This window comes from Ambystoma mexicanum, chromosome 6q, assembly GCF_040938575.1.
Source record: "Ambystoma mexicanum isolate Mex_15411 chromosome 6q, UKY_AmexF1_1, whole genome shotgun sequence".
Lineage (NCBI taxonomy): Eukaryota > Metazoa > Chordata > Amphibia > Caudata > Ambystomatidae > Ambystoma > Ambystoma mexicanum.
Genome location: NC_090937.1, coordinates 384,278,743 through 384,304,833, shown reverse-complemented (window position 1 = coordinate 384,304,833; position 26,091 = coordinate 384,278,743). Strand labels below are relative to the sequence as shown.

At 46.2% G+C, this 26,091-nt stretch overlaps 1 protein-coding gene across 1 annotated transcript in view; it reads right to left on the bottom strand.

Moving 5' to 3' along the window:
• The window catches only part of OSTC (oligosaccharyltransferase complex non-catalytic subunit), a 76,849-nt gene that overhangs the window by 24,105 nt on the left and 26,653 nt on the right, over positions 1-26,091 (bottom strand). The window contains exon 2 of the mRNA XM_069630872.1: positions 13,627-13,720. Within this exon, the coding sequence (XP_069486973.1) occupies positions 13,627-13,720 (94 nt within the window). The remainder of the gene's footprint in view (positions 1-13,626; positions 13,721-26,091) is intronic.

Here is a 26,091-nt window from a genome sequence, read left to right as displayed (position 1 = left end):
CCACCGCTCTGGCTTAAAGAACCTGTAGAGGAGGTCCCAAACACGATTCGCACCCCCACTGCCCATTTTGAGGTGCCAGGAACGTTCACGCCAAAATATGTGATGTAGGATGAACAAATAAACCAGCAGAAAACAGCAGCAGGGCTCTGCCCAGTACCGATCAGACTGACAGCACCTATGGAAGGACCTGCACCTAAGAAACCTTGGACAGTAAGGTACCCATTGAGAAAACCATATCGACAAGTGAGACAGAATGACGATTGTCAAAATGCAATACCGGAAAAAGCCAAGAAAGTCCTAAAAGACGAATGGTGATGTCACAAGAACCCGGACTGACTCGCATATACAAGATATGACACCCTATGAATGATGAAGAGACGAAACACTATGGATAAGTGACATCCTGAGTTTAACACGAAACAATGTCAAATGTAAGATGCTTATGCCATGAGTGTGATGCAGATATTCAGCCAGCTTACACGTGTACATATGCAAGGAACCACAAGAAGCTAAGAAAACTGTGAGGCTTGCTAAAGCTTAATAGTAAAATAGAGTGTGGCAAGCGCCACCTATACATATCTACCTCAAGAAAAGAACTGGATATAAGTATACTTCCACTATGCACAAGAGCAGAACTGACCAAAGGTTACTTAAGGTCTCACGAGGAGAGCTTCGCAGCAGGAAAATCGTGAATTAAGGAAAGACAAACTCAGACGAAGACAAATCATGCCAAGAAGCCAAGGTCATACCAGCTGAAGTAGGCCAATAGTAGATACATTTAATGAAGAGAAGAACAGAGTATCCTTTTCTGAAAGGTCAAGATAAGTCTCAGGAGGCAGATGGCTGACAGAATTAAATCAAATGCATGAATTACATGGAGAATAAGACGACTTTCACAGTGTCAGAATCACGTGACCGAGCCAGCAGTAGAGATGAAACTTCACACCTACGCATGGAATTGTGCCATGCCCAGGCCCCTTCCCTTTTCCAGACCAAGAGCAGTATCAAGGCCAAGATACAAAGAAATAATTGACACATGACCACTGAAGTGATGATTGATTGTTGCAATAATTGGAGAGGAAACTGGTGCAGCGGACGAGCTCCCTGCACCTCGCTGGTTATTCTGCACGCTGCTAGGCTGGTGGAAAAGTATGAGTGGGGTTGATGCCAACCCAATCATAGTGAACCAAGTAATCTAGGGTCCTATAGTTAATAGAGCCAATGTGACGTCTTTGTTTAGTGACGTCTACGGCAGACATTTTGAAGGAAGGGCTCAGATGCCCCACCTGACACTGTTTATCCAATCTCCTCACTTCGTTACCATATACAGATATAGTACCTATATTAAAGTTACTTTCCTATAACCAATAGAATTGCATGCAACATTTTAAGCGTTTCACGTCAGTAATGATGAGTTTTCAGTATAAAAGATGTGTTTATGAAGTTCGTTGGAGTTGTGAAGTGAGAAGGAAGATCGAGCGATTGCTGATGTTCATGAACTCCCCGTTTTTTGTACTTGTCATTAAACGGACTCCCTTTGCCAAACTATTGAGTAGTCATTATTGATTTGATGCAAGAGTATTAATCTGCATCCCCATCCATCTCACGGGTGCTGCTACTCATCTTAAAGTGCTATTGGGCAACCCCCAGCTTTATGGGCCGGTTGTGGTCCTAGTGCAAAAACCGTTTGGCACACATGGATCGGGGCTCTCACAACTACCTTCAGCTTGCAAAGAAAGACACCCTTGTAGGTCCCCATGTGGGATGGCACCCATTTTCATATAGACTGGGAGTGGCTTGTAGATCAGTTCCCCCGCCCCCTGATTTTTAACCGCTAAGCGCTGTCAAGACCGGTGGGGGGTCTGTACTTCCGCTCTCTATATGGTAGAGGAGAGGCACAGAGGACCCCAGCCAAGATTCTCAATTGTGGTAGCAATGGACGAGCAATCAAGGCCTAGCTTCTCAGGAGGTGATGCAGGCTGGTTCTTAAGTACAGTGTATCCCCAAGCCCCCACAAAGGAATGTCCACACACTGTATTACTGAAAACACAGTCTTTATATAATTAATATTCAAGGGTTATGTACACTTATCACAACAACGCACTTTGTGCTCAGGAAAACCAATAATGATAAATATCTACAATTCTAAAGTGGTACCACTAATATTAGACCTCATAACAGTGCATTCACAATACTGTAGCAATGGCACGCGGATCAATAAGAAGGAAACCAGCAATAGAGAGAGGAGAGATACCAGAGGGTTGAAACAATAGGCAGAAGACTGGCCCTTGCTACTGGACACAGTTCTGTGTGGAGATCCCCCCACCTGGGCAACCTGTAAAATAAAGAGATATAACACAAGCCCAGTCCATATATTGTTCAACAGTCTTATTCTCTCCTACAATGTTTTTACCCCCCCAATGTACCTGGTGGAGTCGAGTTCTTCGAAGAGGCGTCGACAGATCCTTCTTGAATGACCCCCTTTAAAGCAGGAGTCACGGATCGTCGAGAGGCGTCGAGAAACGTCGAAGACCTCGGGGTTCGGCGACGGGGAATCGACGGCCCTTCTTGAATGCCTTCCCTTTCAAGCGGGAGGCATGGGGCGTCGAACGTCCGTCGACAAACGAGGTAGAACGATGTCGAAGAGGCGGCAGCTTCGTCCGAGCGGTGCTCGTCGGCGTCGGGGCGTCGGCGTCCTGCAAGGCGGAGGTGTGCGGGGCACCTCGATGACAATAGTTCTGGACCGCAAAGATTGTAGAGACGGGAGCCCAGCAAGGGCGTCGAGTCGCTCGAGTCTTTGGGGTCGTGAGGTGGCGGGAAACCCACCGGCGGATTCTCCTCGGCGCGTTGGTCGTCCTCGACTTTCTCCGGCAGGACAAAAGCGGTCGACGGTGCGGACGAGGGAGTCCTTCGAGTCAAATGTTCTTAGGCAAGGAGCGGACGGCTCCGGTCGTCGGCGGCTCGGCGTCAAGTGGTTCCCACGGCTGGGCAACACAACTTCGACGGGCCTCCAGCGGTTGCACAGACCTGCGAACCCTGGTCGACGGCAATGGACTTCGACAGCGTCAATGTCCGGGTGCTTTACTTCGGTCTCCTCGGCAGTCCCCTTCTCCGGTCGGCAGCCTTTCGATGGTCTGGCGTCCAGGGAGCTTCGGCGAAGATTCAGCGGTGCTCGATGGTCCCTCGGAGCACGGGAAGAGGGCGCCTAGCCAGGTCCTCTCTCGGGTCAGTCCTCGACGATTTCGACAACCTTCAGTTCCGTCGAAGCAAATGCCACAGCAAGTCTTCTTCCAGCTGGACGTCGAGGATCAGCAAATCCAGTTACTCTTGAGTGGAGACTCAGCTTCTGAATGCTTCTGAACAATTTCCAGTGGTGAGAGGTCCCCAGATATACTATTCTGTCTCTCATCCACACTGCTGGCACACACACAGCAGCCAATCACACAGAAGGGCATTCATGCAGTCAGTCAGCCAATCAGGCACACAGTGCATTCAGGCCACACTCCTCCCTTTCAGACACTCACAACAAGGAATGTGGATTGGGACAAGTACCCAGCCATTCAACACTACACACTGCATTCAGGCCAGTTTCGGGCAGGGCTGTCTCAGTCTTTGTCTCTCATGCCAGAAACCAGACAACCACAACAAGGAGTGTATATTGGTCACACACTCCATTCACCCAGGTCCCACCCACAGGAGGTACCCATAACATACAGTCACTGGGAAGGCTCCAGTCAGTCTAGCTGGGCCTTCACAACAACACCATATATGGAACTTCCACCCCACAGCCAGTCAGGGGGAAGGGACAGAGTCAGGGCTTCCCAGGACTTTGGGAAAAACAAGATAACAGGCAATAGAAAGCAAGAGGCCACAGGTGCCATCTTGCTTCCTATCAGGAATCAACTGATTCCAATGGCAGGGCCTGGGTATCCCAAAATGGAGGACACCCAGAGCACCTGTCAAATTCAGCATGGAGCTGCCACCAGCCCATACCCTGCTCTGTGGGCCACCCACAGGTGCCCAAAAACATACACTAGGGGCACAGGGTTGTACCCCTACCCATGGGTGCCATAAGGGTATCCCATGGGTCTGTTCACCAAACCAAAAGAGAGAGCTGCACTGCCAGAAGTCCCAAATGGACTCATGGGCAGAAAACATGACAGAACACACGATAAAAGGCAGTAAAGGGCAAGGATTCAGAGGCCCTGTCCCCCTGATGCATTTCCAGCATCACAGTCGCCCCCCCCAGACTGAGGTGGAGGGTGTCTAATCTCCCACGGGATAGACACCCTCATCCAGACGGTCAACATACCTTCTGGAAAGGCCATCTGCATTATCGTGACTCTTCCCTGGTCTGTGCTCTATGGTGAAGTCTAGCCCTTGCAGGCTAATGGACCACCTGAGCAATTTCGGATTCTCACCCTTCATCTGCATAAGCCACTTCAGGGGCTTATGATCTGTTTGGACCTTAAAGGTAGACCCCGTAAGGTAGGGCCTAAAACGCCTAAGGCTCCAAACTATGCTAAAACACTCCTTTTCAACAGTAGCCCACCTAAGTTCTCTACCCTTGAGTTGTCTACTGATGAATATGATAGGATGTTCTCTCCCTTTGTCATCTAACTGGGACAAGACAGCTCCAATTCCGGTGTCGCAGGCATCCGTCTGGACGATAAAGGGTCGGCTGTAGTCAGGCGCACACAACACAGGTGCCCTACACAGACTTTCTTTCAAGCCATCAAAGGCCCTCTGACAGTCTTCGGTCCAATTAACCTTCCTAGGCTGTTTGGGTGAAGTTAGAGCTGTCAGGGGTGCAGCTATGGTTCCATAGTCTGCCATGAAATTGCGATAGTACCCAGTGAGGCCCAAAAAGGCTCTCACCTGGGTTTGAGTAGTGGGAGTCTCCCAGTTCTGTACGTCCTGTACTTTACTGGAGAGAGGTTGGATTTGACCCCCTCCTACCTCATGACCAAGATAGGTAACTTTCCCCTGAGCTATCTGGCACTTGGTGGCCTTGATAGTGAGGTTAGCCCTTTTTAAGGCCTGCAACACCTTATCCAGATGTGTCAAATGCTCTTCCCAGGTGGAACTGTAGACGGCAATGTCGTCTAAGTAAGCCACACAAAAGGCTTCCAGCCCACTGAGCGCATGGTTGACCAATCTCTGGAAGGTGGCAGGGGCATTCTTCAACCCAAAAGGCATGACCCTAAACTGGTAGAGTCCCTCAGGTGTTGAGAAAGCCGTCTTTTCCTTGGCATGGTCCGTCAGAGCTATTTGCCAATAGCCTGAGGTAAGGTCAAAGGTGCTCACAAACTTGGCAGCACCTATGGTGTCCACGAGCTCATCAGCCCTGGGCAATGGGTGCGCGTCAGTTTTGGTGACGGCATTGACTCCTCGGTAGTCCACACAGAACCTCCAATCTTTGGTACCCGCCTGGGAACTTGCCTTGGGGACAAGGACCACTGGACTGGACCAGGGACTGGTTGAGGGTTCAATAACACCCAGATCCAACATCTTGGCGACCTCAGCCTGGATGTGGTTCTTGACGGTATCTGACATACGATAGCACCTGCTTTTGACAGGCACACTGTCACCAGTGTCAATTTCGTGCTTACACCACGGTGTAAGGCCCGGTGTCAGTGAAAACAGAGAGGCATACTGCTGGAGCAAAGCCCTGCAGGCCCTCTGCTGCTCTGTTGTCAAATCTGGAGAGAGATGTACTCCCTCCACCGAGCCATCCTGAGGGTTGCTATGCAGCAAATCAGGAAGGGGCTCACTCTCATCCTCTTCTTGCCCTGAAGCTAGCAAGAGACATGAGACCTCTGCTCGCCTGTGGAAAGGCTTGAGCCTGTTGACATGGAATACCTGGGGGGCTACCCCAGAGGCTCCCATGTCCACCAGATAATTGACTTCGCCCATCTTGGAGATGATCCTGAAGGGTCCAGTCCACTTGTCTGCCAAAGCTCTAGGCTTGGTAGGCTCCATCACAAGGATTTCCTGTCCCGGAGTCCAATCCACTTGCGAAGCTTTCAGGTCATGCCAGTACTTATTCAATTCCTGGCTGGCCTTGAGATTTGCTGTTGCCTGACCCATCATTTGTGTCATCCTCCGCCTGAGGCCTAACACATAGTCCCCCACTTGCTTGGCGGGACCTGGAGGGGTGGCTTCCAAGCCTTCTCGGATCAAGGCGAGGGGCCCCCTCACGGGATGTCCAAAGAGTAACTCAAAGGGGCTGAAACCAACACCCTCTTGAGGTACCTCTCTGTAAGCAAACAGCAGGCATGGCAGGAGGAGATCCCATTTCCTCCTTAGGGGCTCTTCCAAAGCACCTAGCATGCCCTTGAGAGTTTTGTTAAATCTCTCAACCAGACCATTGGTCTGGGGGTGGTAAGAGGTGGAGAACTTGTAGGTTACCCCGCACTCTTTCCACATGGTTTTCATGTAACTAGACATGAAGTTGGATCCTCGGTCAGAGACAACCTCCTTGGGGAATCCAACACGGGTGAAAATGCCCAGGAGAGCCCTGGCAACCACCTTGGCAGTAACAGTCCGAAGGGGTATTGCCTCAGGGTACCTGGTGGCATGATCTACCAAGACCAGGATGAACCGATGTCCACCTGAAGTGGGAGGGTCAAGGGGACCGACGATGTCGATGCCCACCCTCTCAAATGGTGTGCCAACCACTGGTAATGGCTGCAGTGGGGCAATGACCCTGCCTCCAGTCTTGCCAGACAACTGACAAGTTGGGCAGGTCCTGCAGTGGGACTCCACCTCTACTCCCATCCGTGGCCAGTAGAAATGGGCAGAGAGCCTCTGCTTAGTCTTCTTGGTCCCAAGATGACCAGCCAAGGGCACCTCATGCGCCAACTGCAGTAGGAAGGGCCTGTAAACCTGGGGTACCACCAACCTCTTGCGGGCACCAGGTTCGGGCTTAGTGGGCTCACTAACAAGGAGCTCACCCTCCCAATAAATCTTGAATGTCCTAGGCACTTCACCTTGTGCCTGGGACAGGGCCTGTTTCCTCAGGCCCTCGAGAGAGTGGCACTCCCTCTGTCCCTTACAGAAGTCTGCCCGGGAGGGTCCCCCTTCAGCTAACAAGCATTGAAGGTCGGGATGATCCTCCGGGTTGAGAACCTCTCCCACAGGAGAGTCTTCTGTCTCTTCTCCCACAGGAGTTGAGTTTGGGTTTTCCACTGGACCCAGCCCGTCCGGAGCATGGATCCCAAGGGGTGCTGTCGGAACAGCAGGAAGAGAAGGTGTTCCCTCCACAGAGGTGGCCTTCTTGGTCTTCCTTCTTCTTGCCTTAGGCCTCGCCTTTGGCTCGGGTACCTGACTCACAGCCAGACCCGGTGTCACCTGTGACCTAGTGACTGCAGCAGCAGTCATGGGAAGACCATCCGAGATCAACCCCAACTCTACTAGATCATTTCCTAACAGAATGTTAGCAGGGACATTGTCCTGAACCAGGACAGGAAGCTTTGCTGTCTTGTCTCCAATCATGAGTGTGACTAGGGCTACAGGCGATAATTTGGGAGGCCCACCAGCTAACCTGGTGGTTCTCAGAGGAGCACCTACATAGTCCTCTGGCTTGAGCAGGGTCCTGTCCACCACTGTCATGCTTGCCCCAGTGTCTCTCAAACCAGTAGAAGGCTGGCCATTCAAGAGGACACTTCTCAAAAACCTACGGGTGTTCTGCGGGATAGTTGCCAGTACTTCTGCGTACTGGTCCCAGGCCCCAAGGGACACTAAGGAAATCTCTACCGGAGCACCAAACGTGATTCCTGTAGAGGAGGGGAGGACAGTGGCCTCCACCTCAGTCACGGGGTAAGGGTAGGTCAGGCTGACAGCCTGTACTCCAAGTGCCTTACCTTTACACTTGGGGTCACCCCTTTTGTGATCCAGAGCCCCACAATCCCAACAAGTGCCAGGAGTGCGGGGTACGGTACTGGAACCACTGGGAACCTGCTTTGCAGCAGGTGGACCACTACTCTTATTCCCACCCACAGAAGACTTATCCCCACTAGATTTTTGGGTCTTAGGAGAGGAAGGTTTTGGTTTACCCGACTGTGATTGCTTTTGGGACTCCTCAGCTTTCTGAGAGGTCCCCCTTTCTTTGTCCTTGTCCTTCCCACTGGAGTCCTTAGGGGACACCCGGTGGGAGACCCACTTGTCAGCCAACCTAGCCAGCTTAAAGGGGTCCAAAATGTTCTGGTCAGCCACATACTGACGCAGCTCTGGTGAACAGGCTTCAGAAAAATGCTCAAAAAACAAGAGGTGGGACAACTCAACAAAAGTTTTCACCTTGTAACCGTCAATCCACCCCATCATGTTCATGTGCGCAGTACTCACCCAGTCAACCCAAGACACATTCTCTCTTTTCTTAAAATCCCTGAACCTTTTAAGGTATTGGGTAGGTGTCTTGCCAAACTTGGCAATCAAAGCAGACTTCATACACTCATACTGACCCCTTTCTTCCACACTCAGCTTCAGAATACAGTCATATCCAGTTTGAGGCACTCTGCTTAACAAACACTTAGCCCAATCTCTTTTATCTACATCATGAATTGCACAAGCCATTTCAAACGCTTCAATCCATTGGAGGATATCTGAACCCTCCACAAACACACCAACCAAATCTTTCATAAACTTGGTGGCTGGGGACCTGCCACTCTCAATTGGTCTAGCTGAAGTCTCCACTCTAGCTCTCTCTAGCTGGATTCTCTGACATTCAGTGTCCTTGTCTTTGAGCGCAAGATCCCTATTCTTAAGTTCCACTTGCTGTGCCAGCTCCTCTTTCTTAAGCTCAGCTTCTATTTCCAACTTGCGATATTCAAAGGCCAATTTCATCCTTAATAACTCAAGTTCCATGGAATTGCTGGGGTTTGGAACAGAGGCAGCAGGAATGGTGGCATTCCCAGAAACAGATTCAGCGACAACCCCAGGGGCAGAGTCCTCACTGGTTGCATCCCCCCCTTCATCAAGGGTTTCACCATCAGTCTGGTAGTCCACCAGGGCAGCTATCAGCTCAGCCCTAGACTTATCCACAAAGTCTAACTCCCTGGCTTCACAAGCACTCTGGAGAGCCTCTAAGCTCATCCGAGTCAATTTACCATTTGCAATGGGCTCCATTGCCTGTAATGCAGTTATTTGGTACACACCCAAACCTTAATCTAATAAAGTGCGGATATTTTGTAAGTGGCACGGTTATACACTGAGTCTTAAAACCATAAGCATCCCACCGCTGCCACCAGCTTGTCAAGACCGGTGGGGGGTCTGTACTTCCGCTCTCTATATGGTAGAGGAGAGGCACAGAGGACCCCAGCCAAGATTCTCAATTGTGGTAGCAATGGACGAGCAATCAAGGCCTAGCTTCTCAGGAGGTGATGCAGGCTGGTTCTTAAGTACAGTGTATCCCCAAGCCCCCACAAAGGAATGTCCACACACTGTATTACTGAAAACACAGTCTTTATATAATTAATATTCAAGGGTTATGTACACTTATCACAACAACGCACTTTGTGCTCAGGAAAACCAATAATGATAAATATCTACAATTCTAAAGTGGTACCACTAATATTAGACCTCATAACAGTGCATTCACAATACTGTAGCAATGGCACGCGGATCAATAAGAAGGAAACCAGCAATAGAGAGAGGAGAGATACCAGAGGGTTGAAACAATAGGCAGAAGACTGGCCCTTGCTACTGGACACAGTTCTGTGTGGAGATCCCCCCACCTGGGCAACCTGTAAAATAAAGAGATATAACACAAGCCCAGTCCATATATTGTTCAACAGTCTTATTCTCTCCTACAATGTTTTTACCCCCCCAATGTACCTGGTGGAGTCGAGTTCTTCGAAGAGGCGTCGACAGATCCTTCTTGAATGACCCCCTTTAAAGCAGGAGTCACGGATCGTCGAGAGGCGTCGAGGAACGTCGAAGACCTCGGGGTTCGGCGACGGGGAATCGACGGCCCTTCTTGAATGCCTTCCCTTTCAAGCGGGAGGCACGGGGCGTCGAACGTCCGTCGACAAACGAGGTAGAACGATGTCGAAGAGGCGGCAGCTTCGTCCGAGCGGTGCTCGTCGGCGTCGGGGCGTCGGCGTCCTGCAAGGCGGAGGTGTGCGGGGCACCTCGATGACAATAGTTCTGGACCGCAAAGATTGTAGAGACGGGAGCCCAGCAAGGGCGTCGAGTCGCTCGAGTCTTTGGGGTCGTGAGGTGGCGGGAAACCCACCGGCGGATTCTCCTCGGCGCGTTGGTCGTCCTCGACTTTCTCCGGCAGGACAAAAGCGGTCGACGGTGCGGACGAGGGAGTCCTTCGAGTCAAATGTTCTTAGGCAAGGAGCGGACGGCTCCGGTCGTCGGCGGCTCGGCGTCAAGTGGTTCCCACGGCTGGGCAACACAACTTCGACGGGCCTCCAGCGGTTGCACAGACCTGCGAACCCTGGTCGACGGCAATGGACTTCGACAGCGTCGATGTCCGGGTGCTTTACTTCGGTCTCCTCGGCAGTCCCCTTCTCCGGTCGGCAGCCTTTCGATGGTCTGGCGTCCAGGGAGCTTCGGCGAAGATTCAGCGGTGCTCGATGGTCCCTCGGAGCACGGGAAGAGGGCGCCTAGCCAGGTCCTCTCTCGGGTCAGTCCTCGACGATTTCGACAACCTTCAGTTCCGTCGAAGCAAATGCCACAGCAAGTCTTCTTCTTCCAGCTGGACGTCGAGGATCAGCAAATCCAGTTACTCTTGAGTGGAGACTCAGCTTCTGAATGCTTCTGAACAATTTCCAGTGGTGAGAGGTCCCCAGATATACTATTCTGTCTCTCATCCACACTGCTGGCACACACACAGCAGCCAATCACACAGAAGGGCATTCATGCAGTCAGTCAGCCAATCAGGCACACAGTGCATTCAGGCCACACTCCTCCCTTTCAGACACTCACAACAAGGAATGTGGATTGGGACAAGTACCCAGCCATTCAACACTACACACTGCATTCAGGCCAGTTTCGGGCAGGGCTGTCTCAGTCTTTGTCTCTCATGCCAGAAACCAGACAACCACAACAAGGAGTGTATATTGGTCACACACTCCATTCACCCAGGTCCCACCCACAGGAGGTACCCATAACATACAGTCACTGGGAAGGCTCCAGTCAGTCTAGCTGGGCCTTCACAACAACACCATATATGGAACTTCCACCCCACAGCCAGTCAGGGGGAAGGGACAGAGTCAGGGCTTCCCAGGACTTTGGGAAAAACAAGATAACAGGCAATAGAAAGCAAGAGGCCACAGGTGCCATCTTGCTTCCTATCAGGAATCAACTGATTTCAATGGCAGGGCCTGGGTATCCCAAAATGGAGGACACCCAGAGCACCTGTCAAATTCAGCATGGAGCTGCCACCAGCCCATACCCTGCTCTGTGGGCCACCCACAGGTGCCCAAAAACATACACTAGGGGCACAGGGTTGTACCCCTACCCATGGGTGCCATAAGGGTATCCCATGGGTCTGTTCACCAAACCAAAAGAGAGAGCTGCACTGCCAGGAGTCCCAAATGGACTCATGGGCAGAAAACATGACAGAACACACGATAAAAGGCAGTAAAGGGCAAGGATTCAGAGGCCCTGTCCCCCTGATGCATTTCCAGCATCACAAGCGCCCAGTCCTAAATATAGTGAGACTCATGGTTTGAGTTTCCACTTATATGCAGATGACACTCAAATCTTTATCGAGACTAAGATCATTGAGGACGCATTTACTAGAGTTGCGTCACTAGTGCTGTGTCTGGTCTACATTGATCGTTGGATGGCCAACAACCAGCTCCAGCTTACGCAACAAAAACGGAGATCATTTTGCTAGGCCTAAGCAGCGAGTTGTGAATGCCAAGGGATTGTTTTCTCCCCAAATCCTCGGTGAGAAGGTACAATTCGTCCCAAAAATTAAGAACCTGGGCTGTCTCTGGAAGGAGAATCTCAGCAGCGAAGTCCAGGTGGGGATTAAGGTCAAGTCAATTCACTACTCGTTGCAGATGCTTAGGAATGTATTACCATTCCTACCATCCAAATATCATGCAGTTGTTGCGGGAGCCATGACAAACACCCACCTGGATTACTGCAATAGTCTAATGGCGGGCATTCCAGTCAAGCAGATACACAGACTGCAGAAGGCCCAGAATGCCGCGGTTAGACTTGTGGGGCGGCTGGGGGAAAAGGATCAGGTTCCACCGCTCTGCAGATCTCTGCATTGGCTAGCAGTCAAGGACCAAATTAAATTGCAAGTAGCCTGTTTAATTTATAAATGGGTTATGGGATTGCCCCAGAGTATCTCAGTGCCAAAGTCTGTCAATACCACCCTGCCAGAGCATTACGCTCAGAAGACAAGCTTCTGCCGAATACTCCACACACAAAATCCGTCTCCAGAGGTGATCAGCGATTTGGAGTTTTCGAACCCAAACTTCGGAACAGCCTCCCTGTGGAGATTAGATCTTGCCAGTCACTATTCTGGTTTAGGAAATAGCTTAAAGTCCACCTGTTCAAATAGATTTTCTCAGCTCATGGATAGCATCTGTACGTGTTTTGTCTAGCACCTCATTCCGAGGCTCTGTGCCTATCTGCACTTGTATACAGTAAGTCTGTTTGGAGAGCGGTACAAATGCTAAAAAAAATAAAAATAAATAAAAAATAAACAAAAAAAAAAATCAGATATCACCACCTCCAGATCTCCGTCCTGCCTGGCATAAACCCATCCGGTTGCCTGAACAAATCCCCTACTCTAGGTTTGTGTGAATACCTGTGTGCCATTTCCCGTTCTCATAAAATTGTACTAAATGTTTTGCCAGTCAACTCTTTCAAAATAGAACACATTTTATCTCCAGAAATTTCTACTGTACAACCGATCTTGGTGAAATCCAATTACTTTTTTTCCGCATATAGTATTTCAGTGAAGAAATTAAACTGAATTATCTTAACTGATACTTGGGACACCCCCTCATCCGACTGGTCCTTTTGACCCCCATTTCAAACCAACCAGTTTGGCATGTCTGGCAAAGGTTTACGACCATTAAGCAATCTCCAGTTTACCCTCTCTTTTGAAAACATCTCTTCTATATTTTTGCCGGGTAGGGACACCTAGCACCAAGTTCCCAATCAAAGTGCTCCTAGGCGCCCACAGAAAAGATACATTTTTAATAAGAAAAAATATTTAATTTCGAATTGCCAGCAGAAGCACGGTCATTAAACTCGTAATGGCAATTAAACGTGTACAGATATAAATGTCTAAATGCGTTTCTGTGTGGGAGAAAAACAAGTTTTATATGAAAAGGCAGAGCATGCAATTCTGCCGAGCCACATCTCCCCGGACTGCTTCCTACCATATAGTTTCTGTCCCACCACTAAGGAAGAGGACTGCTTAGAAATAAAAATGCGATTAGGCCGACGTAGTGATTGATTTAAGGGACTTCCTCAACAGTAGAGATAACAGTGGAAACTCGGGAAATCGCAGTCAAGCGACAAAACAGTCATCTCTAATAGGAGGTAAGGAGATGGACACAATTAAAGAAAGAGATTTAACCAACACAAGTAAAATGACACGAAACTGGGGCAAACGAGCTTGTGGTGCCAAAGACTCCTTCCTACCTGTACGCCAAGAAGGCAACTGGTCTCTGGTGCCCATTTTCATCTGTCATCGAGCCTACGCTGGGAGGCTCCACAATCACATCGTAGATGATGCCTGTAAACAGAAACATGCCGATTACATATATGCATATCCATACACCAATAATAGTGTTGCAGAAAATGTGTTCATGGGTGTGCTTTTTACATGCATGCGTTTCACCAACGGGTTATGGTTTAGCATTAAACCGTGAGTCTTGCCTCCTTCCTGAGCTTGGTGTGTCAATGCCCAAGTGAACCCAGAAGTAGCACTTTATTAAAGGATACATGTTTGGGAGTGTGCCATTGTAGCAGCTTCATGAAGAACTGGTATGTCCAAACGAGCCGTATGGAAGGAGGACAAGGAGAGGAGCACGCGTGTGGAAGTAAGGAGGATTAACACTAAATGTCCTGCATGAGAAAGCTACCTCCATTTGATATTTTCAGTCCGCAAATAGGGATCTGTAACAGGTTGGTGATCAGTTGAATGCGCATGTGTGCGAGGCAGCACTAAAGCTCACACGCCAATATCAGAATCATATTTTGAGAGATAAGACTGGCAGGTGAAGGGGGTGGGGCGGTGGGAGAGGGGAGATACGATTCTGAAAGACAGGATCTGGAACGCTACAATGCCATAACCCTATGACAGTACAGTAAAGGCGCGCCTTTAAAAAAATTAAAATAAAGAAGGAACTGGTGGTCTGAAGGAAAAGTCCAAGCTCGTGTTTTTCTGACACCAATACACCGCAACATGCTTCAAGAGTGCGTGGACACGCTGTTTGTATAAAATGAAAATGGTCTCCTATTAACGAGGTCAGACTACAGGCGAACTGGACCCAACAGAGTCGGAGGTAAAATTCTAAACAGTGCCAGGACTGGTCTGGTCTTTATTCAGCCACTACCCTAGAACGCAGCAGTCGACTGGGTTTCGTTTGCTCATTTTAGCCACATACAGCAATCAAGGACTACATTTCCTAATCTTATATTGAAATCAGTTGCACTTTTTAGGTTTCATTTTTACATAGCAAGTCACACTAATGTGTGTCTCGAGCAGGGGTTAAAATCTCCAAGTCCAAGCTACTGGTCAGGTGTATGAAGTTACTCACTCCCTCAATTCTCACTAGCCTATAGTCAAATATCACTTGCCAGTGCACAATTTCATGCCTGGTCTAGGAGGTCACTATCACAACAATCGTTGGTGTCCCAAAGGACATTTCGTGCAGGAAAAGAATGACTGAGGATTAGCCAGCAGGGTGTGGTGGCCAGGGGCAGACTTATAAAGTTTGCTGACCCATATTTGGAGGAAAGGTATTAACTGGTCCTTGTGCAACCCCTTGTGCAGACTTTGGTCTGTTAGGGTAAGCATACATGCCAACATAATGCATTTCATTTGAGCTACACCAGCACAGTGCTCGTTTTAACTTTGCATTCTAAGTTTTGTAGCCCCATTATGAGCAGAGTACTACAAGTCCCAGATTTCGAAGTTAAAATCTGCACTACTGTCTCCAGAATGGAACTGATCGTGTTGGCATGTATAGGCAGGATACACATCTATACAAACATTCAGATTATATAGAATGTAGGTGTTGGCATTGGTGATACACCCAATACGTGGTCTACATAAGGCTCCCCCCCACCCCCTTTGTTTATATTGATTACACAGAAGGGTTTGAACTGACAATTCGATGAGCAGAAGCTAAAACCATCTCTGGGAGCGGCATCACCCAGTAGCAGAAGCTACGGCTGGGGACCCTGGAGCGGGTACACAGCCCACTGCATATCTAGCTTCTACTTAAGATGCACACTTTAATTTAGTGTGCATGACCCATTATGTTTAAATGTGTCCTAGATGTGTTATAATTCTTCTTGTTTACTTTCTCAAACACGGTCACATATACATAAGGCACCAGTTGGCCTGGGGAGCCAAAAGTAACTCCTAGTAACTGTTGGCGTTAAGCTAACCAGGCGATCCAGGGGTTGGAGCAGGAGCTAAATAGCTCCCAGAATTTCGAACCCTGCAAAGTGGCTCCACTTAAATTGTGTTTACTCTTCCTCAGATTGCTTTTAAACCAAACAAGCATTAAAAATCAATTATTTTCAAAGATATTGTGCCCCCTCTCCCCACCCCTCCCAAGTCTATAGATTACCATCTTCCGCCTGTTTGTTCACCCACACCACAAAATGCCATGCATGCATGCCTCCTAGAGGGTTAATGTCACAACGTTGTGATTATCCCCTACGTCTCTCTCTCTCACCTTTTCACAAGGTCATTCTGGGCACTGTACTAGTTAGATGGTCAGTCTAAGAATAATAGGGTTTACAGGGTATGCCTTAAAATGTGGGCAACACAGGCTCTAGGCTTCAGGGGTACGATGGAGCACATCTCTGGTTCACCCCAAAACCATGCTCTAGCTAATACTACCACCAAGTAACAGAAACTGCCTAACAATGGAATTTGTTCATTTTCATGAGATACTCTGTATTCTTCTTTGTGATCAGCAGTAAATTCGACCCATTGCCAATTACTACACAATAATTGTTCTATGATAAACGCACTTAATACCAGAGATTGGTTTCCAAGCGCAGGATAGGGAGTTCAACCTGTGTTGCGCTGCTTTGTCTTGCTTCCAAGACAAATACGTTGGCACAGAGCTGTGAGGGGCAGGGGGGGAGGGAATAGCTCAGGGACAACACGTTTGTCTTGGAAGCAAGACAACACAGCCCAACACAAGCTATGTTGCCCATTATTTATTACATATTCTTATAAACCACGCCACATGACCGGAGGCCTCCGGGCACGCATACACAACAACAAACAAAAAGCAGATCACGGAAGGCAAGAGATCCAGGGGTCAGAAGAAAAAAAAAAGAAGAGCATTAGCATTTTAAGGCATACCCTGTAAACCCTATTCTGTGACTGACCATATACACCCCTACTACAATCACATACCCTCCCTCAACACCTTCCTTCAATTGTTCCACTCCATGTGCCCATTTCCTAGCCGTACACTCCATTTCTCCTCCCTCTCAATGTTACCCTTTTCCATTCCTCCGCAGACCAAGGTCTAGTTACCCTGTGTGAGGTCAAAGTGTGTCCTTTTCCAATACCTACTGGCAGAATGCAACGAGATGCACACATTTACAATCATGTAATCATCTTGTAATTTGAGGTAAAGTAGTGAATTTCGGATGCTGACTTTTGGAATCGCCCATCAAGGATGGTGCCCCATGGAAATGAGACTGCAAGGCTCCACACCCACCAGTGGACCATATCTAACAGCTTCATCTCTCAATCCTGTGTACAATACTTTGAATATGCTGATAATGAAAGATGTTACTAAACTTTGCAAGAGGAGAGAGGGACACACCTTTTCTATCTATATATCTTTTATATCACGCCACTGGCCCAAAGGCCTCAGGGCGCTCACAAGACAGACAACAAAAAACAAAGCAAGGAGAGGTCATATGATTATTAATCTATCCCTATCAAAAAGAAGCGTTTTCCGATGTTTTTTAAACTGGCATATCGAAGCACAGGCCCCAAGATCTAGGAGATATTGAGTTCAATAAGGTACGTGCCCATGCATTAAAGCCAGAACCACCAATATTTTTTCGGAGGACACGTAGTTAGTATAGCTGAATGAAGAGTGCGCCTAAAAAGTTATTTTCAGTATCGGTGAAAGGTAGAGAGGGGCTTCACCTGAAAGACATTTGAACACTAGGACGGAGCCAACTGTATTCGCTGCTCAACTGGTAGCCAATGCAACTTGCTGCGAGATGTGGAGATGCGAGATCGACGACCAAGCGCCCATACAGAGCGAACTGCTCCATTATGTGGCATGAAACTCCTATATGTTAGCTTGGGAAGTGCCCACCAAAAGACTATTGCAATAATCAAGCTTTGTATTTACAATAGCTGCAGCAATCAAGGCTCTATTAACCTCAGATACGTGACGAATCTGCAACAGCAGGTTGGTGTAGTAGGAACAGGACGATTTAAGGTACGAGATGTGTTTCTTAAAAGAAGGTGCAAATCAAAAAAAAAAAAAAAAAAAAAAAAAAGAGACTCGTATTTTAACTGAATAAGAAACACAAATGGCGCAGCTCAGTTTTTGAATCATTCACAGTTAGAGAATTAGCAGCCATCCACATATGTATGACTTTAAATACTTTATTCCCTATCCACATCTTCACTGGGTATCATCTGCATAATTTGCAAACTGAACCCCCAGAGAGGCAAGGAAGTCACAAAGGTTTAGAGTACACATTGAAAAGAAGCAGCAACAGGCATGATCCCTATGGAACACCACAGATTAAAAGAGTTTTGTGATTGGGCATTACCCTTAACCATATTGGCCGTCCAAAGTCCCAAAAAGGTTTTGAACCAACTTGCAGTCTGTGGGGTACATTTTCCTACCTTCACCAGTCTTTTGGCCAGCAATGTGTGGTCAACCAAAGGGAATGCCAATGAAAGGTCTTCTACCTTCCTCGATAATGCCTGTAACGTTTGAATTTAAATCCAGAAGGGCAGTCTCCGTTCCATGATTCATACGAAAAACAGGTTGTTCATTAGCCAGAACATCATTTTGTTCCATATTAAGCACAAGCTATTTTGTCAACATTCGTAATAGGTCTATAGTTTCCAGGGACTGTTGGATTGAGGTTCTCCTTTTTCATTAAAAGGAGTTATCCACGCCTCCTTAATATTTTCTGGGATGTAAACCTCTTAAGGAGAGCGATTAACAAATCTTGTAACCCCAAGGGACAAGCGTTCTAGTAAAATGCTTAAAAAAGGACCGTTGCCAGGAAGATATCCCCTTTACAAGATGTGGGCTTCATTCTTTGTATGGTCTCCATTACTGTGCTTTCCGGCACCCCTTTAAATGCAAAGAGAAAAGTATCTGGGTTAACTGCAGTGCAGGGAGATATTGTAATAGCATCAACAGACTGTAACAACTTCACCTGATCCAGAATGCGTTGATGTTGTGTTTTTGGGTGAAGCCTTCATGGATACGTTGGCACCAAGCATTGTCTTTGACAATAGCTGACTCAACCACAGTTCCTTTTAATTCTTGTAGGACCGTAAACAGTTCTCTGGGTTTTGATTTAGCCTTTTCTACTCTGGCTTTAAACACTTCTTCCTTAAAAGATAAGTCGCCATCGTGTCATTTGACGGATGTTTCCGACAATTGCGTTCCGCCTTAGGTTTCACCCCCTGGAATGCAGCACCTCTGTGGTAAACCACTGGTTAAAGCTGACCACTCTGTTCTGTTTTACCAATCTTAATGAAGCCAAAGAGTCGAAGCCTTTATTTGTAGCCGCTCTAAAAGAAGATATAAAATCATCAAGGGAGAGATTCTCCACCATAGATGGTAATAAAAAGGTAACACTTGTTACTCAAAAGCCTCACTAGAGACTTGTTTACAGTTGCGAATTAGAATTGAGGGTCTAACTACTTTTAAGGATTTCGTTGGAAAATAGGCGAGGGAACCTCGAAAACAAGGGAAAAGTGATCAGACCACATGCACGTTACCTGCACCTTCTGATTCTTAGATACAATCCGGTCCAAACAATTACCCCCATTGTGTTGGGGCAAGAACATGCTGATGGAAACCAACAAATTGAAGTGTTTGTAACAATGACGAGGAGTCATGATCCAGAGGGTTATTCGCCCATAAATTAAAATCCCTGAGGATAATGAAGGCTGTTGTATCTTTTGAGGCACCACCAATTAATGCTAGGAGTTGCTCTTCAGTGACTGTACCTTAAAGTGAACTAAAATCAGTGATTTGTCATAGACTGCATTATGATCCAATTAAGTTACAAAATATATTGGAATTAATTCCACTCTGTGCAGTTTACCAGCACTCTAGAATACCTTTACATAGAGAAATGCCAGAATATTTTTTTCATGCGTTTTTTTTATTATGCAATTCACATACACACACGCACATTGGTAATCATTTTTCCAGCATCTTTGCTACACTATCAAAACCTATACTGTCTACCTCATGCTTGAGCAACCCATAGGTCGTCACCCAGGAAGGCGTCTTCTATTCAACTTTAATTTATAACCAGACTGGCCATACCCCCCGGCGTTGTCTGCGTCTGTAGCAGACATGCACGTGGGGGTCTGCTATAGCCTTTTGTGTGTTATATTGTATCCTAGCTTCCTATTTTTGTAACATCGCAAAGTTGGCAATCTCCCGGAATCACCTTTACCGATAGCACAAGGCCAGACCCTGCTTCACCCCTGTGCAGGGAGAATGTCTAGGGGTGGTCAAATTTCACTATCGCCGTACACCCCAGACTGGTATGCCGACCCTAGGCCAGAATTTCAGTCCACCAACTGTTACGGGCTGGAGCCAACCCCAAACATACAATGTCCCAAATATATAGAAGATACTAGCTTATTGGACCCTGCTTTTTGTAAATGGGTGTACCTTTTTCAGCCTAAAGAAATTCTAACGGATCACCAATGTGCCTTGTTGCTTTACACAATACCAAAAGCATGGATAGCTGACGGACAATGCATTTGATATGATATATGCTACAACGCATAGCAACACAGGTTTGAATCCCGGGCTCGCGCTTAGAAATCGTCCCCGGTATTAAGCGCGTTATAAAATAAACAATTATAATTATACAAAATATCTATAGAATATTCATTATTTAGAATTGAATGTTAGTTTCAGTAATTTTCTTGGATAGACTCAAAGTCTGAACAATATGGATTACGATTGTTTTAAATAACTACTTACAGGAATGCAGGTCTATGCTCTCCTGAGAAGAGTCAACAAGGGACTGGAAACACATTGCAATATCTATATCGGAGAAGATGATACACAAATTGACGCTTTCCTCACCGAAGAAAACGTGAACTTTGATTTTTTTAAATTTTTTTTTATAGAATTAGAATGCTCGTGTAAATTAATATCAACAACTTTCAATTGATGCGTTATAAAATCAACTATCAAAAAATATAATTAAAAAACACGGGGTAAAGATTTCAAGATGTAAACTAGGGGACAGGTCATTAAAAGCCATGCACCCCATTTCTTGCTGGTCAAAAAAAAAAAAAACTATTACTAAGCAGTGGACAGGACGAGTGCAAATTTGGAGGCTTTGATTCTTGAGGGGTAATGAGAACTCTTCAATATTAACAAGACTAAAGTTCGGGTTACGTAGCCAAAAAATGCTGAGACAATAAACCAAAATAACTGAAGCATTTATGAAGCATGATGTGGCGACTCAATCGATAGTGAGCGTTAAAAAAAATATATGGTTGGGAGTTTGATGTAGTAGGAAATATTCTGCAAGTTGTTGGATAATGCGGATGAGCTAGAAGATACAAAAGACAAGCATAAAAAATTATATATATGCAGGTAGAACGTGTAGTAGTGTTTAGACGTAAACTTTTTATTTTACAGATAATGGAAAATGTAAACGTTTTCTTTCCATTTTGTTAGTTGTATGGACGTTTTTTTTTTTTTTTAAATAAAAATGGTATTCCCAGTAATGAAAAAAATAAAACCTACAGTACTGAATTCGCGGAGCCTCGTTAACAGTGCACAATGTATACAAGGAGAGCGAAAATGGAATGTCTGCAGAGGCCAGTAGTTGGAGTGAGAGAGTTGGGCCTTTTCATGACTTCCTATAAAGTGCAGTGCTTTGTTATGCCACATTGCTTGAGGCCTTGTGACTGTTCGCCCCCACCACTAACTTGCTCACTATTCATCTTCCCATCTTCTGCTAAACACATTAGATAACCACTCACACACTTAGGGCGACGCCACCTGGTAGCCCCATGCACACACCAACTGCATCCAAACTCTATACATCTACCACCAGCATGTCACACACTGCCCTCAAATCTCAACCCTTCCTTCCGCTCAGGGGAGATTTAAGTAGAGAACAGAGCACCTACAGTGCCCACAAAAACTCCCAAGCACCCTCACCATAACTAACCTAGAAATAAACCAGCACACAGTGCTTGGTTCTTTACGAGCTTCACGCATCAACAACAGCAAACCTTGCACTGCACCTACTGAACAAAACCAATCCCATTTCCCGCAGGTCCAACAACACAAGGAGACCTCGGCAATGGCAGCAGTGAGCACTGCCCTGTATTAAAAACCAATAACATGTTTCATCCCTTGCTTTTACGGTTTCAAGACTTTAAAGCTGCTCACCGAGGTATTAGAAAACTGCCGATATCTGTGAGCAACCTGCAGTCATTCGGCCTCCTTATTAGGAGTTGGGCAGGGCAGTAAAATGCGGCAGTAACACCGTATACTGCCGCTTTTTTCCGCACTGCCCAACTACGAGTTTGGGAATAAGATGGACGAAAAACCTCCAGCAAGAAGCTGGAAGTATTGCCTCCAATCAACACACAAAATCGGCCAATTACAGAGGTATGAACACCGACTGCATTTTCAATAATGAATTGATATTCCCCTTTACAAAACGTCACGACAAACTGCAACCTCAAACTGAGACATGTTCCGTTGTAGACCAGAGAGGACCTTGCAATTATACGATTCCGACTTGGCATTTAACAAGCTTCAAAGATTCCCTTTCTTTCTACAGCTTTCAAATGTCGCCATCAGAGTGTGGAAGCCTACAGAACCCACAAATGGCTTTCAGCAAGGTGGATCGCAAAATGCTGGGCTATCCTGCATTAAAATGCCCTACCTGCGCACACATGGCCATTTCCGAAAACATTAAAATGCTTTAGAGAGCGAGACCTAAGGGGCTATCAGCTAAACTAACCGGTGCACTTCAAGCTGACAAGCTAAGTAGCAGAGAACACTGCATCACTCTTATTTGAAAGCAATTTGTTCCCCCAATACCAACCAATGCCCCAGCACACAGAACTAGTTGGCTATTTTTCAGAAGTCCACTAGTCGTAGTAATTACTTTTGTTTTATTATTGGCTTGCCAGGTTTCTACCCATCTGGTAAATTTGAACTAAACAATTACATTCAATGGTTTGTACATGTATGAACCCGCGGGAGGATGAACCACATTAGGAACCTGCTGAGCAAGTTAAAGATCTTCAAACGCCACATCACCACTAAAACACCACACCCACTTTTCAAACTTTGAATAGTGTATTGTGCTGCCAGTGGCCCTTCAAGGCGTGGCTCTGCATAAGGCCCACAAAATATATCAAGGTAAAGTAACAGCCACAGACTTGTTTTAAGGGTCTCGTTTTTTCTGTAGTACAACCAACCATGTTGGTAACTAGCCCATCTAGTTCCCACCAGCTTCTTACTTACATTCCTTTCGCTGTGTGGCGTGTGTCCAGTAACCCGAAATTGCCCATTATACTCTTACATTTCGAGGAGGATGCTTTTTTGCACATATAATTTAAAGTCGACCATGACGCAGAGATCTATCTCAGAAAATTGGCTACACTGGGGCAAATCCTGATCTACCACAAAAACGAACACCTGTAACTTCCCACATCATCAAACTTCTCTGTGGGGTGGTTCTCAAAGGTTTATAGTTAATATTTCGAATTCAATAATTTCGAATGCAAAAATGTCGAAAACATTAACATTAAGTCGAAATGTCTGTATTTGTTTACACTTCATTTTACTTACATTCGAAAAAAAATGCGTTCGACATACTGACTGGACACCCTCATCAAAACATACGTTTCGACAAATCTGGGCTGTGTTAATTGGAGAATCCCCTCCCCTCCACCCCCCAAGAAGGGTGCCAGCTTCTTACCAGGCTTGTCAAAAATAGGGATGCAAATCCTTTGGATACAATGCAAGCCTCACAGCAGCTTTCCCAATTGCTATTGTTTGATTGATGAGAGGTTTATTATAGTAGCTAGGCTACTGCGAGGATACAGGTCTTGGGTGGAGTAGCATTCCTTGCACATTTTAGGCGATTGTGAAAAGACATGTGCAGGATTAGGACACTAGGTATTGGTGTATATAAATTAGAAGCATTTTAGAGGGGCAGGCGTAAGGCCTCCAGTTAAACCTGAACTAAAGAATAAATCGCATTAGTGTGTCAGAACGAGAATGTTTCTTATTTTCCAAGTTCACAGTGATATGGCATTTGTGGTGGACATGTTTCACCCCGTTGCTGCTGCTCTTCAACATTTATAACGCCAGCATGAACCGACAATAAAAGGGGGAGGGGTTGTGGTGTGTGCCTTTGGCAAGGATCCATAGTTGGTGCCACAGCTCCATCCCCAACAGCACCAATCCCCAACCTTGAAGACAGTGACTAAGTAATTTCTCCTCATTCACTCCTTACTGCTCATTCGCTCCTCAGTTATCTCTCTTCACCCCTTCCACACTCCATAATTTCTAAAAACCCCTTCAATCGGATTGGTTACATTTGTTCAATGAATAAATCTGCCTCCTCATTTCCACATTAGAAAACAAAATGCGACTACTGCAGGGGCTAAAGAACACAATGTACAGGTGTCAACAGTGGAGTTGAGAGGTAGGTGGAAGACACCCAATAAATTAAACTGAATAGACTCGGAGTCGAGGGCTTTCAGGTTTATCATTGGGCTGAAATTGTTCCCAAACCAAGTTATTTTCTGCAGTGACTCGAAAACACAAAATAACAACAAAAAAGCAAGACTGGTCAGTTCACAACCTACATGGAAAGCAATTAATGTTCTGCCGTCATTCGAGTGTGTTTTTCTACTCATTTGGATTTATAATTAAACTGTGCATTGGAGGTGGACATTTCAGGCCAATGTTAAAGATGAAAGCCTGTCAACCAGCCCATCGATGGGCCACTTTGGACATATAGCTCCTCACTTTTAAAACCTTTTAACAGCCATTTAATGAACGCAGATCACTGCCATTTTGGTCCCAAATACCAGACACAGGTCAGGGGTCGTGAAGAGGAGCATTCGTGCCAGAGAAAACTACTAAGGAGGAAGAGAGATGCATTAGGAGGAATTAGAATTAAAGAGGTTTGTTGCCTAATGGAGGGAAGTAAGGAAGATATTGGAAGTATGCAGAGGATGACGAAGAAGGATGTGTTAGGAGTTAGAATTATAATGTCAAACTGTACAGCAGATGATGCTGAGGAGGAAGGATGAGGTGTGAAAACGAGGAGGAGTGAAGGGTTAAACGACAAATGAAAAGGAGTCAGAGTGAGCAGGAGAAATGGGGGCGGTGATTTCCAAAGTGGACACTGCACAGTAAAAAATGTACCTTTCTACACTGCAGGTCTCAAAACCGCTCTCAAAAAACAAATCTTTCTCCCGGAATCCAGCTCCAACCCTGTTCTCCCATCCCCTAATCCGGAGCGCATCACCCCTTCGCTAATGGCTCTCAACATTGGCACTCTGACCAGAAACCGTTCCAGTTCATTCTAGCCTCTCCCAATACAGAAACCTCCAAAAACATTTAAAAAAATATATATAAAAATTTAAAAATCTGTCCACATCCCTCACACAACTCGAAAGTTTACTCTTTAGCTAAACAAACGCGAGAGCCAGATTCTTTATATACACTCCCAAACTCCCCCTAAACACAGTTCTCTACAACCTTAAATAAAGTTCTCAGCTTTGCGACACACAACCTCTTCAATGTTCCCAGATTTCTTCCCACACCCGCCAAAGCGGCCTCTACTGTGAAACTTTTTAAGAAGTATTTGTATTGGAAAAAAAACCCATTAACAGCAAAAGCAATACATTACAATAAATCACAATTCAAAATACGGGCATAATAATACAAATGCCTCGTACAGCCCAAGAGCACCTTTAGCAGACTCACCGTCAACACGTACATCATTACAGTTCCTAAAAAGCCACATAGCATCCCTACAGGATCCAATATTCTTTATAGTAAAATTAATCCTGTGACATTTCCTTCCCAAATCGTAAAAGGTAGGCCATGGAAAAATGTAAAAAATCCTCATCAAAGCAAACCCACAGGCACATTCATTGTTACATCCCAACCATTGCATCGGACCGTGAGGAGCACATCATATAAATACATGAATACAAACCTCCTGCACTCAGGATTTTTAATATCACTTATATTACTAGGCCATGACACATAGCATTTCAAGAGTATTAAAAACTGAGCATAGAGGACTGGTATACAAGATACAGAGGCCTGCAGTTTAAGCATTACCTCGAGCTGACCATTAGTCAGATTATTAAATGCAAAGACAGATTTAAAACCCCACCATCTTAGCAGGGTGGTTAGTTCCAATAAACCATGAAAATGTCTCTTATGCCAACGATGACAGTGGCTCAGATAATGGGTGGTTGGTGTTTGGGCTCCCTCTGAGGCCCAATTGAGGTTTCAGTGAAGAGAAAAAAATACCTGCACTGAGCTTGAACCATTATTCTCGAGTTCTTACTTCCAACCTTAAAGCATCACCAGGCATGCTAGCAGGTAAGACGGTCACTTCCTGTCAAACATTATTTTGGATAACCTCCAAAAGGGGAGCAGT